General features: G+C 45.5%; 1 protein-coding gene across 2 annotated transcripts in view; it reads left to right on the top strand.

Annotated features, from left to right (window-relative positions):
* Positions 1–3,081: 3,081 nt before the first annotated feature.
* slc4a2a (solute carrier family 4 member 2a) overlaps positions 3,082–13,025 on the top strand; it is a 20,057-nt gene continuing 10,113 nt past the window's right edge. The window contains exons 1-8 of one of the 2 annotated variants that reach the window (XM_013915795.1): positions 3,082–3,143; positions 4,959–5,074; positions 5,386–5,539; positions 8,524–8,719; positions 8,797–8,900; positions 10,330–10,469; positions 11,816–11,996; positions 12,704–12,839. In XM_013915795.1, the coding sequence (XP_013771249.1) occupies positions 5,021–5,074; positions 5,386–5,539; positions 8,524–8,719; positions 8,797–8,900; positions 10,330–10,469; positions 11,816–11,996; positions 12,704–12,839 (965 nt within the window). In that variant the 5' untranslated portion in view covers positions 3,082–3,143; positions 4,959–5,020. Of the gene's footprint in view, positions 3,144–4,390; positions 5,075–5,385; positions 5,540–8,523; positions 8,720–8,796; positions 8,901–10,329; positions 10,470–11,815; positions 11,997–12,703; positions 12,840–13,025 lie in introns of those variants that run through there. The other variant, XM_005752532.1, reaches the window with a different exon arrangement.

Raw genomic sequence — 13,025 nt, 5'->3', positions numbered from 1 at the left:
AATTAAATTGCTAAGCAGATAAGCTACTCAGAAACACCACTGTGTTTGAGCAGGAACAGGAAGTGATATTCTACCACGAGCGAACATCAAGTCACACACCCTACTGTAAACCCATCACAGTGCAGCAAACTCGCCTGTTCATCCTGCAGAGGATTCTCATGCAGCCTTTAAATAACACAGTCAGTCTGCCCCAGTTTGATTAGCAGCAGGTTTATGAACAAACACAATATGAGACACAATATCTCCTCGCCTTTGAATCTAACCTTCCTGTTTGTCTTATCTCGGCCACATCTCTGTTGAAAATGACATGTTAACGTGACAAAAGTTTGTACTTCAATAAATAAAGAGTAAGTAGTGCCTATAAGTAAGCAAAACAAACAAGAGAACACAGTATTTAGTCAGATACCAGAGTACAGCTGCACTGCAGACCCAAGACCCATTCCAGAAGTCCCTCATGTCTCCTATTCCTGACGCTCTTCCTTGACCTCGATGAAAACGTCACTGAGGTCAAAGGTGAGAAGAAGAACTGCTGAGGACTCAGGAAAAGGGAAGAGGCGTGCACTTAGAACTGGAACAACCTTACACTGGTGTCTTTTTAACAGGAAGTCTGGTGTGTTGAAACTACAATGTGCAGAAGACGAACTACAAAAGGCTGGTCTAGCTTCACCACAGTGTGTGTTCTTGTTTTATAGAGGTCATAGAAACGATAACAGTCTGTAAAGCATATCTTTCTGGTGTTTTAAAGGAGGAGGAACATTTTCTGCAATACTGCTAAAATGATGATATTACTAAAACTTGTGTCCCAAAACTCTTCATCAGTGTCACGCTGAGCGTTCAGAGGCGAGCCCACTTATTGGTCCTCAGTAACTGTTTCCATGAAACAGCAGAAATGAAGTGAACTCAGCTTCTGTTTCTCAGCAGTGCGCACACGGCGAGCGACGTCTCTCTGCTCAGTCTGGAGCTAATAAAACGCTCAGTGTGTCCGATTAATGCCTGAATGAAACTAAGAAGCCACCGGGCATTTACCGGCGTGCCACAGTAACCATGGTAACTGGCACGGTGATCTGAAGGTAAATAAGGTTTGTGTTGTTCTGCACGTGGTACAGTTTGTAATGCTGCAGCTCCACCTGAGTCTTAATCCTCAGACCTTTGCTCGGTGGTTTCCAGAGGTGGGCAGTAATGAGGTACAAATATTTTGTTATTGTACTTAGTATTGTACTTAAGTAGACTTTTCAGGTATCTGTACTTTACTTCTGACTACTTTTTACTTTTACACTTTCAAAAGAGGCAGGAAAGCAACAGCCTGACCTTGAGTCCGAGCTGCGTTTTCTCCAGTGTATCCTAGGCTAGGACAAGCATTGAGCCTCGTTTCCTTAATGTTTAGACCAGCTGGAAGATCAGTTTTAAGTAAGTCACTCAGCAGCTTCGTCCAATCAAACCACAAGTTTATTTTTATTCAATTGAGTCATGTACGGCGATGAAACGGCGTCTTCTCCCCGTGACCGTGGCGGTCTCAGTGTGGTTGTCAGAGAGACCGTAGCATCCTGTAGCTCCACCCAGCCCCACCCCCGTTACAGCCTCCATCAGACAAATCTGTGTGACTTCTTGATGACTTTACTTTCTTGAAAAACACTTTCACCATCATCATCAAGGTTGTGTATTGGGCCCTTATTGTTTCTATTCCAACTGCTCCCACTTCAGTACATTGTGAGCACCTTTAAGGGCGTGTGCTATCACCACTGTGCAGATGGTCTGCCCTTCTATATCTCTTTTAGGCTAAGACTAGTATTTTTAAGTCTTTTAAAAGCTGCAGATGCTGAAACAGCTTCTTAGACTCCATTAAACCTTGGATGACCTTCTCCAGCCTAATGCAGATAAAGCACAGGTCCTTGTCTGTGCCCAGCGTAGTGAAAGCCCATTAATCACTTACTTGGGTAACTCGTGACTCCCACTGTGGATGTTAGATCTGTGGTCACTCTTGTTTTATCATTTAAGGCAGATTGTACCATTGTGTCGTGCTGTGAACTGGAAATCGTTGTTTGTGCATTTATTTCATCACGTTTGGATTATTGTGAGTCAGTGTTCACTGGTGCAAGCAGAAACTCGCCGGAGCATCTGCAGGTTGTTCACGACGCTGCTGTGAGAACAGATCTTACTCTCACGGACGGCGTCGCTGATGCGGCTGGTTCTGACTGTTAGAGCTCTGTACCGACAAACAGCAGCTTACATCACTGACCTTTTGCAGCCATACGTCCCCAGCAGGTCCCCGAGGTCCTGCTGACCGTATACGAGGCTGAACGGGCTTTCACCTCAATGACTCTGGAGCTCCGAGTGGACTCGTCAGTCTCTTTAAGAAACGACTGAAAACTCATCTTTTACATTTATTGTTTTGCTGTGATGCACTTTGTGGTGTATAAATAAAAGTTGACTTTCTGACTTCATCATCTTCATCTTTATCAGGCCCACCTTCAGGATGTTTGCTATGAAAGTGAGACAGAAGCTTGGCTCCAGCCCACTCCTGGCTCTGTGACATCACAGGGGTTATGTCCATCTTTTATATACAGTCTAGAGCAGTGAGGCACCATCAGGCCGGACTCTGATTGGCGGCCCTGTCCTCAGGTCTCTGCAGATCAGGTCCTAGTGTTGCTTTTGTGTTCGTCAGACAGCAGAAATCAGTCAGAGAGTTTCAGGCTGTCGTGTGCAGGTGATCACACTGACCAATAGAAATGCTCCGTCACCTGCTTTGTTTGCTGGTTGGACAGAATCAGGTGGGAGTTACCTGTCTGTGTGATGTCATCAGAGACAGCATCGGACAATCTGCAGCTGTGTGTGTGTGTGTGTGTGTGTGCAGACGGAGGCGGGACAAGCACTGAGTGACAGTGCGGTTGCCATGGTGACCTTCAGCTGATCAGGTTTCTGTGGAGAGTTTGGAGCGCCTCATTTGCAGCGTGTCCGTCTCCTCTCTGCTCCCTCTCTCTGCCTCCTCTCCTCCTTTCAACCTTCTTTCTTCTCCCCCCCACCACCACCTCCCCACCCCTCCATACCCTCCCCCATTTGCCCCCCTCCCCCCCACCCATTCTCTTCCTGTTGGTTTCAGACTTTGCATTATAATTTCTCTCTTTCAGAGCTGCAAGGACGCTGAGGTAGGCTCCAACTCTCTTCCTGCTCACACACACACACACACACACACACACACACACACACACACACACACACACACACACACTCGATGGCAGTGAAACTGATCCCAGATCAGATGCAACCGTGCTTTTGCTCCTGCTCTGAGTTTGAGAAACTGCACCGAGACTTAAATCACAATTAATGATGTCATTATTCAAACCTGCTTTTATTCCTGCTTCTAAAATGAAAATTGAACTTTTAGCCGAGCTGACTGTGGGAAACAGCAGGTTCCTGTGTGAGCTGTGGCACGTTTCTCCTTCCTGCACAGAGATCCTGAAACGTTTTCGAGTTAATAAACCCGACTGTCTGTACCTGCAGCAGCACACCTGTCGGCCCTGCTGAAAATCACACGGAGGTGCAAAACTACAGTCAAATCTATTTTAAAAAGCTTCCTGTTCTCCTCACTGTACCAGTGTGCCTGTGAGCACGCTGGACAGATGCAGTACATTTATAATCACGTAAGACAAGAATCACTCTGCAGGTTACAGGAAGCATTAAAGATGTTTTTTCTTTGTAAATTTCTGATTAAAATTGTTCAAAAATGTCTGACAGTGAATTAAAGCATCATGAGGATCTGAATACTCGGTTTACCTGTTTCACTGAAGAGAGCTCACCTGAAGTTTTACAGGTGTTTGTGTAATTCTGCACTGTGCCACACAGCGGAGCAGTGAGTCAGTGTGAGGCTTATTTAACCATGAGGAAAGCTAAAGCCTCTGAGGGGGTGGAGCTAAAACAAGAGGTCACATACATGAGAACAGGCTGTCAAACAGTCTTTCATTCCAAAGGCTTTTAAAGCAGGAGGAACATCGACCATGGGTCAGGGCGAGGAACCAGCTGGAACGGACAGTCGTAGGACTTTTTCTGAAGCTCGCCTGCTCCCTCACTCTGACCCTCGCAGTCGCATCATTAAAGACCTCTGACCTTTTGCATGTCGTGAGAGTTTTATTTTGAAAATCTGAACTGTCTGCTCACAGACAGAGGTCCAAGACGCGTTAATTACAAGAGTTTTATTAGTAGTCATGTGATTATATCAGGACTATTATGTATTTATAATTAGTACACATAAATAATAGATTCTTGAATTATTTTAGTTATCTTCTGACCTGATTTTTTAAATGCAAACATATTTGATTTAAAGGAATCAAATATTTTTAAAAAATTCATCTCCTAAGTTGTAAGCCTAAGCTCAAACTCAGCTCTGGCCTGATGATCCATCTGGATGTTTCCCTGTGCTGGTTTGGAGAACTCAGCTGCAGAGATGTCTGCCGTCTCTTGAATAGAAACCTCAGCTCTCATGCGTCTGTGCAGAAACCACAATTTCACGATTTCGTGCAGGTCTGATGAGCCCCTACAGGAAGCTCTAAGCTCCGGCGTCCCTCCTAAAGCGAGCTGGGACATTAGCAAGCTGCCTGAACATGGACGTCAAGGTTCCCCCATGAAGCTGCTCACATTAAGCTTCATGGTTTCTGCAGAGTCAGTCCTGAGTGTTAGTTTAAGTTTATGTTTGGTTCCACGAAATTAAAAATTGAATTTTAACCCTTTAAAATTGTGTAAGTTGACCAAAAACCAAGGCTGAAGTTTCACGGTGTGTTCGACGTACACTCTGTACATCAGAGCGTTTCAGCTCAGAGCGGCAGGATTAACGGGCCAAAACATTTCAGGTTTCAACACATTCTGAGATTCAGGATCAGCAGATTCGTAAACAGATTCAGTTCTTACATTTACTGAACAGCGTCAAATAACCTGACCTTTGACCTCCAGTGTACCTCCCTCCCCAGGTTCTGCTGCCCAACCTGCTTCTGAATATCCAGCTCTGTGACCTGCGACCCCTGTGGGAGCCATGAGCCATCATCAGAGCTCAGCGAGTCCTGGTGACAGCCTCAGTCAGTCTGCAGTGAGTTTCCACAGAAACCGATGAGCGATCAATAATATCGATCTGATAATGATCACTTATGGGGGAGTTTGCTGTCTGGGCTTTTTGTTCAGTTGTGTCAGTCAGTGTGAGCTACCTCTGTTCTGATTGGCTGGAAACCTTCACCTTTACTTTTTATTTTGTGGTTGTTGTGTGTTTGCGTTAAAAACTAAGTTAGACAGGAAATGTTGCCTGTGCAGAGGAAGCACCGAGATCTGAAAACAGCTGGAAACAGCTATGTTCATGAAAGACTCACAACATTTAATTCACCAGTTAGTGTTTTCTATCTTCAGTCTCCTCCTCCTCCTCCACACTGTCATGCTGATGAAGAAGAAGAGGAAGATCTAAACAAGGCCTTTGATGTTCAGGACTTTCAGCAGATCCTTTGTCCTGCAGCTCGCAGCCCGCCAGAGAAACACAGAGTCTATGATGAACAGGACATCGAAGGTAAGACATCCAGATGTCTCCGGGTTCAAAAGACCTCGGAAAGACCCATTTGGATTTTCTCCATGCGCCTTTGAAAGGATTTAAAACCAGGATTTGGACCGCTCGTATAGGTTCTAAGAGGGTTTAATAAAGTTTGGTTAACCAAGAGTTTCTTAAAACTTTGAAGTATCAGTAAAGTTTCTTTGAGGTATCTTTTATGGGGTGTTGTAAAGGCCTGTTGTCTGTAAATAGGTTTGAGAATTGGGAGGTCCCAGGTGTTTCATGTTCCCTGTGTCTATAATATCAACTTCTTTAGTTTTCTTTACGTATAAAAACCAGCGTACCAGGGTGCTGGAGAGGTTGAACCTGTTAGTTTTCATCCTGGTTGTGGACCAGCGGTCTCAGGATCTCATGTCTGCTTTGGTTTCTTCAGCTCTGAGCAATGACCTCCAATTTGCACTGGGGAGTGTGAACAAGCTGGAATCAGAATCCGTCCTCCAACTTTGAGGCCATAGTCTGTAGTCGGAAAAGGGTCAAATACAGTGAGGAACAAGTTACTGCCCCAGGTCGAGGAGTTCTAGTTTTGGGATCTTGTTCATGAGTGAAGGGAGATTGAGAAACAGCGTGATGTAGCATCATCATCATCATCATCACTTATGTGATTGTTGTGCTGTTCTGTTATGGCGATGAGAGCGCTAAGAATGAAGCTGACAATTTACCAGCTGATCTCAGTGCCTCAGCTATGGCTGCGAGCTGTGGGTAATGATGGAACGAATGAGGTCCCCGGTACAGGTGGTGGCAATGAGTTACTTTCTCAGGTAGCTGGGCTCTCCATTAGAGATAGGGTGAGGTGCATGGTCGTTTGGGGTGGTGGGTCGGGGTTAGGATACCGCTGCTACTCCTCTGCATCTAAAGGAACCATTTGATGTGGTTAGGGTATCTGACCAGGAACACCTCCTAGGTGGGGCTCCTAGGAGGCCCCAGCAGCAGACCCAGGTGAAAGGTTGAATCTCTTGGCAGGCCTGCAAACAACTCAGTGTCAACTAACTACAGTGTTAGACGCAGGTTTCAGGTTCACTGACCCCTTAAGGTCCAAGCCCCAAGCTATGATGACCTCTGACCCTGTGCTTTAACCTCCTAAGACCCGAACTCTTTCATGGCATGCATTTTTAAATTCTCTTTGCCATTTGGGCTGTTTGGGACCTGATTAATGTAAAAACAAAGAATTACCAGATTTTTTACCTGATTTTTGTTTCTGAGAGAAATGAGATCCACTTTTGAGGATATTTGCTTTAAATTTCGATAGAACAGAGGCGGTATAATGTCCTCGTAAGTGGATATCAGGCCCTTGTAGAGCAAAACTTTGTATTTTGGTCTAGACAACCCAAAATGTGATGTCCACATATGTGGACGCCAGGTCCTAGGAGGTTAAAGATTTCAGAGAACATCTTTCACAGTGCAACAATGACATACTTCACTGTGTTACTTGGTATCATCGATGAGGATGTAGACCTCAGGTGGTTAAAGAGCTCCATCTGTTCTCAATTTAGAGCCACATACATCCAATGTGATCCAAACTGGACAGAACCAGAGCCAGGAACAGTTCAACTACACATTTAATCCCTGTAAGAGTTAAAAGCTTTGGATAGCTCATTGCCCAGACTGTGCATAATAATAATACAAAGGTTTCCGTGTTAAAAACAGACATCTCTGTAGTCAGTAGTGAAATCAGGTCAGTGTGACATCGCCAACAAAGAATCTCTTTAAGGGAATTCATTTGAAAGGAAAGCTCTTGTTGGAAAGCCCAAAGCTGGGCTTGTGCAGCATGACGTTAATGTTGGCTGACGTTAGGAGGCTAGGAGACCATCAGAGATGAAGCCAACTGATGTGACTAGGGATGGGTATTGATAAGATCTTCACGATTCCATTTTCGATTCTGTTTAACGATTCGATTCTTTATCGATTCTCACATCGATTCTTTTTAAAAAGGAGAACACTAAGGTCGATTAGCTTAGAACTTTGTTTTATATCTTCTCTTTGAACAAGATAGAAATTTAGGAGTAACATGGCCTTACAAACCCAACAGTGAGATCTTAAGAGATCCAGCCTATGGCTCTTCAATGGGGTGTCACAGGGTCCCCAGGAAAAACATTGTAAATGTAAAATAATAAAATAAATATTCTCCTGTAGCAACAACAAAGTATAACATAAATTATTCTGTAGCAATTACACAAGAATATCCAGTAATGTCCCTGCCTACAATTAAACACATTCACTTACTGAAAATCATCTGCTGTGGCAAACGGCTGCAAACCTTTGACCACAAACTGAGTCACTGCTGGGTGACATTCGTCTATCCTGCCTGAAAGGAGACGCTGCCGGCAGACTGCAGCGAGAACTGCCAGCATCTGAGCCAGACTCTGTCTCATCATGGTCACTAAATGCACAGTAATGGTTTTGTAATAAGGCAGATCGCGCTAACATAATATGCTCTGTTAGTTGATTATTTACCTGCCGCATTAACGGGAGAGGACGTGCAAACGTTACCGCTGCTGCTGGGTTGAGATTCACGAGTCCGGAATTAAAAACACGACATTCATTTGAGGTCATCACGTGTTTTGTGAGCAAATGCTTTTGCATATTCGTAGTGTTTCCTCCCTTAAATGAAATATCTACTTTGCAAGTATTGCAAGTTGCCCTGTTGTCATCCGTTCTCGTAAAGTATAACCAAACTTTTGAGCGTTTGAGCTGCTGGCGCCGTGTTTCCTGCCAGGTAAATGATGCTCCACAACGTGGTGACATCATTTGGGGCGACTGGAATCGATAAGGGAATCGTTTGCAAAAATGGCAAACAATCCCAAGGACTTGAAACAGTGGGAACCGGTTCTCAACAAGAACCGGGTTTCGATACCCATCCCTAGATGTGACTGTTGATTTTCAGGTTCTTGAGCAGGTTCTCGTGTTCTGATCTCCTCCTAAAAGTCCAAACTGTCTTCCTGTCGCAGAACACCGCCACTCTTCCCTCCATGTCCATCACCCTCTTTCCAAACCACCCACCGACAGCAGGAGGAAGAAAACTGCCGAGGGGAGGAAGGAGTGTAGGCGAGGCTCCGCCCCCAGCAATGCAAGTACCATAGATGAAGACCAACAGGACGAAGAGCATGGAAAGGAGGAGGAGGCCTACAGTCAAACTGATGGCGAGTGAGTGGCACACCTGTCAGGTAACGTGTTTTCCTGCACTTTATTAGTGTTAACCTGTGGCACCTCCCCCCTCACAGTGATCCGACCACCATCTCGTCCAATCGCAACGGCACCGTGATGAGCGCTGCAGATGCCGACGAGTCCGAAACGTTGACGTCTGTGGACCTGGATGGCATCAAAAGTCAGTCAGAGCTCATTTTAAATGTGACTTGACTCTGAAGCAACAGAACGCTAATTTCTTTGTGTGTTACTTCTTCTTGTCGAGTTTCTCTCGGACACGTGGTTCACAGACCGTTTGTGGTCAGGTTTTCTTTTCCTCGGGGTCAATAAATGATTCTTATTCTGTGTGTGTCGTACATTCAGACGCATTACAATCCACGAGAGAGAGAGGATTTGTTCTTTTTCCTTTAATGCTTGTCTTTGATTAGAGGAATGTAAAAATAATTCAAACTGAAGTCCATCTAAAAGTGTTGTTTTTTCGAGCAGTGCACCCCCTGCAGGCGGTATGAAGAATTGCATGTAAAACGTGCAGTAGGATAAACTTTTCACACAGGTGACATAAAAATGTGACCTTTTATCAGTGGTCCATGAAGAAAACTGCAGAATAAAGCTTCTGCATGAGTCGGGGTGGGGGTGGTGTGGTGTGGGGGGGTCACATGACCTGTGTGTGGGAGCACGAGTGGGTCAGGGTTAGCAGACCGCGCCGCTCTCCTTCGTAAACATGCTCGCTGTCAGCAGAACCCTGCCTCACTAACAGCTTCACTCACCAGGCAGGTAGAGGGGGCCAGCCAGCTGAGTTCACCGCTGGATTGTGATTGGCTGCTTTTGATGATTCTTTCCCAGAAAAAATAAATGGTGTGAAACTTTCACAGAAAATCTTTTTTTTTTACTGAAACTTTAAACTCTGCTCACCTGCTGAGTGGGCACACCTGTGTGTGTGTGTCAGGCGATCGAATGACAGTCAGACTCTCTTGTAAATGATTTCTCGCTGATGTTCAGCCGAGCCTGAAATCCTGTTAGACTGCGCAAAGTTCCCATGAGAGGGTGTGTGTGTGTGTGTGAGGGTGTTCTGGATTTGCATCATTGTGGGGACTCTGGGTCATACAGCCACAATGTGAGGACAGACAGTCCCCAACATGGCGGTTGTTGAAGTTTAGGGTGAGCTTCCTGTGGGTCAGGAAGTAGGTGGTAAGAAAGTAGAATGCCCGGCTCCGGGACACTGAGCATCAGTTAGTTGTTATGCTGCTCCATCAGCATAACAACTAACTGTTAGAAAACGTAATAATGTAGAAACAGAGCGTGCACGAATGTGTGAGCGGCTCAAAGAGGCTGATAGTGAAGTGCTTTAAGTGCTCAGAGCAGAACTGTGATATAAGCCCAGTCAGAAGGATTTCGTATTTCTTCACTGATGTCAGAAGAAAGTAATAATCAGTGTAACTGTAACTGTTGCCTCTTTTTCTCTTTATAGCTCTGACAGCTGCTGTGACCTCACCTCAGCTTCACTGCGACACTTTATTTAAAGTCCAGTTTTTGTTTGGTTCAGGGTGGCGCTTGGTGTGAGAGCTTTGTGACAGCCAGCATTAAATATGGGACACCTGTGTCCACCGCAGGTCACCGACTAGATGACGTTCCAGCCGTTCGACGGCACCTGGTGAGGCGGAGCTCCAGAGGACCGATCGTCCACGCCACCAAAGATCCGACGGTCAGCTGGTCAAACCAGCACCTGCGACCGGACCGTACACCTCATGAGGTCAGAGGGCGGGGCTAAGGAGCAGTCATTATTATAGGAAACATAAACACTTTGAGCCCAATCCTCATCACCACTCTGACCCTCCGAGGCCTGACCTTTGAACTGTGCTCTAACCACACATCCTGCTGCTTCAACTTAAACACCTGTCCCTCTGACCCTTTTCACTCACTTCCTCTGATTTGACTAATTTTGATGTTTCAAATGTAATCGTCTTCAGCTTCACTTAAACTGAGACTAAACTGCTGGCAGCTGATCCTGATGAGTTTGTTTTCGTGCTTTTCTTTTGATTTACTTCAGCTCGCACTTCCTTCACTGACTTCTTACTTTGGCTCCTCGCGGATTCGGTCACTGCTGCGTTTTTGTGGAAGTTCTGACTCGTGTTTATCCGACTCTGCTAGAACAATCCCGCACACACAGGTTGAAGCTGGCGACAGAGCGCAAGGTTTACAGGAATGTCATGTATTTGTGGGATTAAACCTGATTAAAGAAGGTTCAGGTGAGTTCATGCGAGCCAGTTCAGGTGGTCCACATGATGTGATTCTCACAACAAAACAACCAGAGTGAGGCTGACAGGAGGGACGAAAGATGAGCCGAGAGTCTGAGTGCGTTAATCCAGGTGCCATTGTGAACAGGTGACAAACTGGACTCTGTCTTAATGAGAACGAGTCAGACAGGCAGAGTCAGACAGGTAGAGCTAGGTAAACTCTGAGGCGAGCTCCTCTCTCCACTCAGTGTGCTCCAGTCTTCAGGATGGTGGGTTTGGACCTAAAGAGTCGACAAAATAAGGTAGAGTGATTTAACGTGCCAGCTTCAGTTTGGATTAACTTTGTTTTGTCTCTTTCTTTAGTTTTATTCTGATTTCTCTTGTTTTATGTTTGATTTTCTACCAAACACACCAGCTGAACTACATTTGTGCCAAATTAAAAAACGGTCATGTGAGCCATTTGGTCCTGTTTTCAGTTTTCTAGTCTGCTTTGGGCCTGTTTAATCACAGCATTAGGTTTAATATGTGAACATGAAGGTCGACAGATGTGACAGATGTGAGAGTAACTCTGGACTGGCTCTGGTTTTAACTGATTTAGCTTCTGTTGACCGTGTTCAGTGACTCAGTTTGTGCTCTGACTTGCTTTATTATAGTGATGTACTGATATATGTGCTGATGAAGATTACTGCAGCCGGAAGAAGAAGGAGCATCTGTAACTGTTGTGGAGCTTCATCAGTCCGGCTCTCTGTGAAAATGTTCAGGAGCTCAGTGCTGACATGTTTCATCGTTGGCTAGAGTCTCTGTGTGTGAGCGCACGCCATGGCGCCGTCCTCTTTAGACTCGCTGTCCTCTGTGATTCCAGGTGTTCGTGGAGCTGAACGAGCTGGTGATCGACAGGAACCAGGAGCTGCAGTGGAGGGAGACGGCTCGATGGATCAAGTTTGAGGAGGAGGTGGAGGAGGAGACAGAGCGCTGGGGGAGACCTCACATTGCTTCCCTGTCCTTCCGTTCTCTGCTGGAGCTTAGAAAAACAATGGCCCAAGGTGAGGAGGAGCCGGAGGCTTTCTGCTGCCCTCCGGTGGACAGCTTCCTGTCTGTGAGTGTATATGGCCAAGTCAGGGCCGCCTCCTCCACTCTACCTTGATTGAAGCCCATTCAGGAGCTACACATGTACTCAAGTCCCACCATCTGCTAATCTGAAGCCTTAGATTAAATTCAGTTAGCTTTCATAATAATTTGAAGATGAAACATTCACATACAGAATAAAAGTAGTTATCAATAACAGCTTTCCCCATGTTGCAGTTATATTAAAGATCAATCAGCTGATGGCTGCACAAGAAGGTTTATTGAAGGACTGTTTGTGATAGGTATGCATGGCAGCAGTGCTGGACTTCTTGATGAACAGGGAAAAAACTTCACTTTCTGGGTCACCTTGGTGTAAATGCCAATGATATTGTTTGGGCGCTGCTGTCAAAACTATTTGGTTCCAGGACTATGCCACTGTGATATATATATGTCAGGCCTCCATAAAAAGAATTTCACTGGTTACATATGATAACAATCTGTATCAGTGTTTGAAACTGTCAGCTCAGGGAGCAGGAGGGGGCTCCACTCTGTGGCCATATTCAACATCTACAAGTTACTGATTTACAGAGATGGAAGAAAAATAAAAGGGAATAAACATGAGACAAAGCAAACAGACGCCGCCCATCGCTGACTTCCCAACCCTCTCACGTTTGTGTGGTTTCAGGGGCCATACTCCTGGATCTGAAGCAGAAGACTTTACCAGGGATTGCTCAGCAGGTGGTGGAACAGATGGTGATCTCAGATCAGATTAAAGCTGAAGACCGAGCCAATGTTCTGGGAGCTCTGTTGCTCCGTCACAGGTGCATCCATGCAACCAACCATCCATCCATCCATCCGTCCATCCATCCATCCAAACATCCATCCATCCATCCATTCATCCAAACATCTATCCATCCATCAGCCATCCATCCATTCATCCAAACATCCAAACATCCATCCATTCATCCATCTGTCTATCCATCCATCCATCCATCCATCCATCCATC

The sequence above is a fragment of the Pundamilia nyererei genome, unplaced genomic scaffold, assembly GCF_000239375.1.
Source record: "Pundamilia nyererei isolate P.nyererei 1_Seehausen unplaced genomic scaffold, PunNye1.0 scaffold00365, whole genome shotgun sequence".
In the NCBI taxonomy this organism is placed as follows: domain Eukaryota; kingdom Metazoa; phylum Chordata; class Actinopteri; order Cichliformes; family Cichlidae; genus Pundamilia; species Pundamilia nyererei.
The sequence above is the reverse complement of the archived record's forward strand: the minus strand, read 5'-3'. Positions and strand labels throughout refer to the sequence as shown.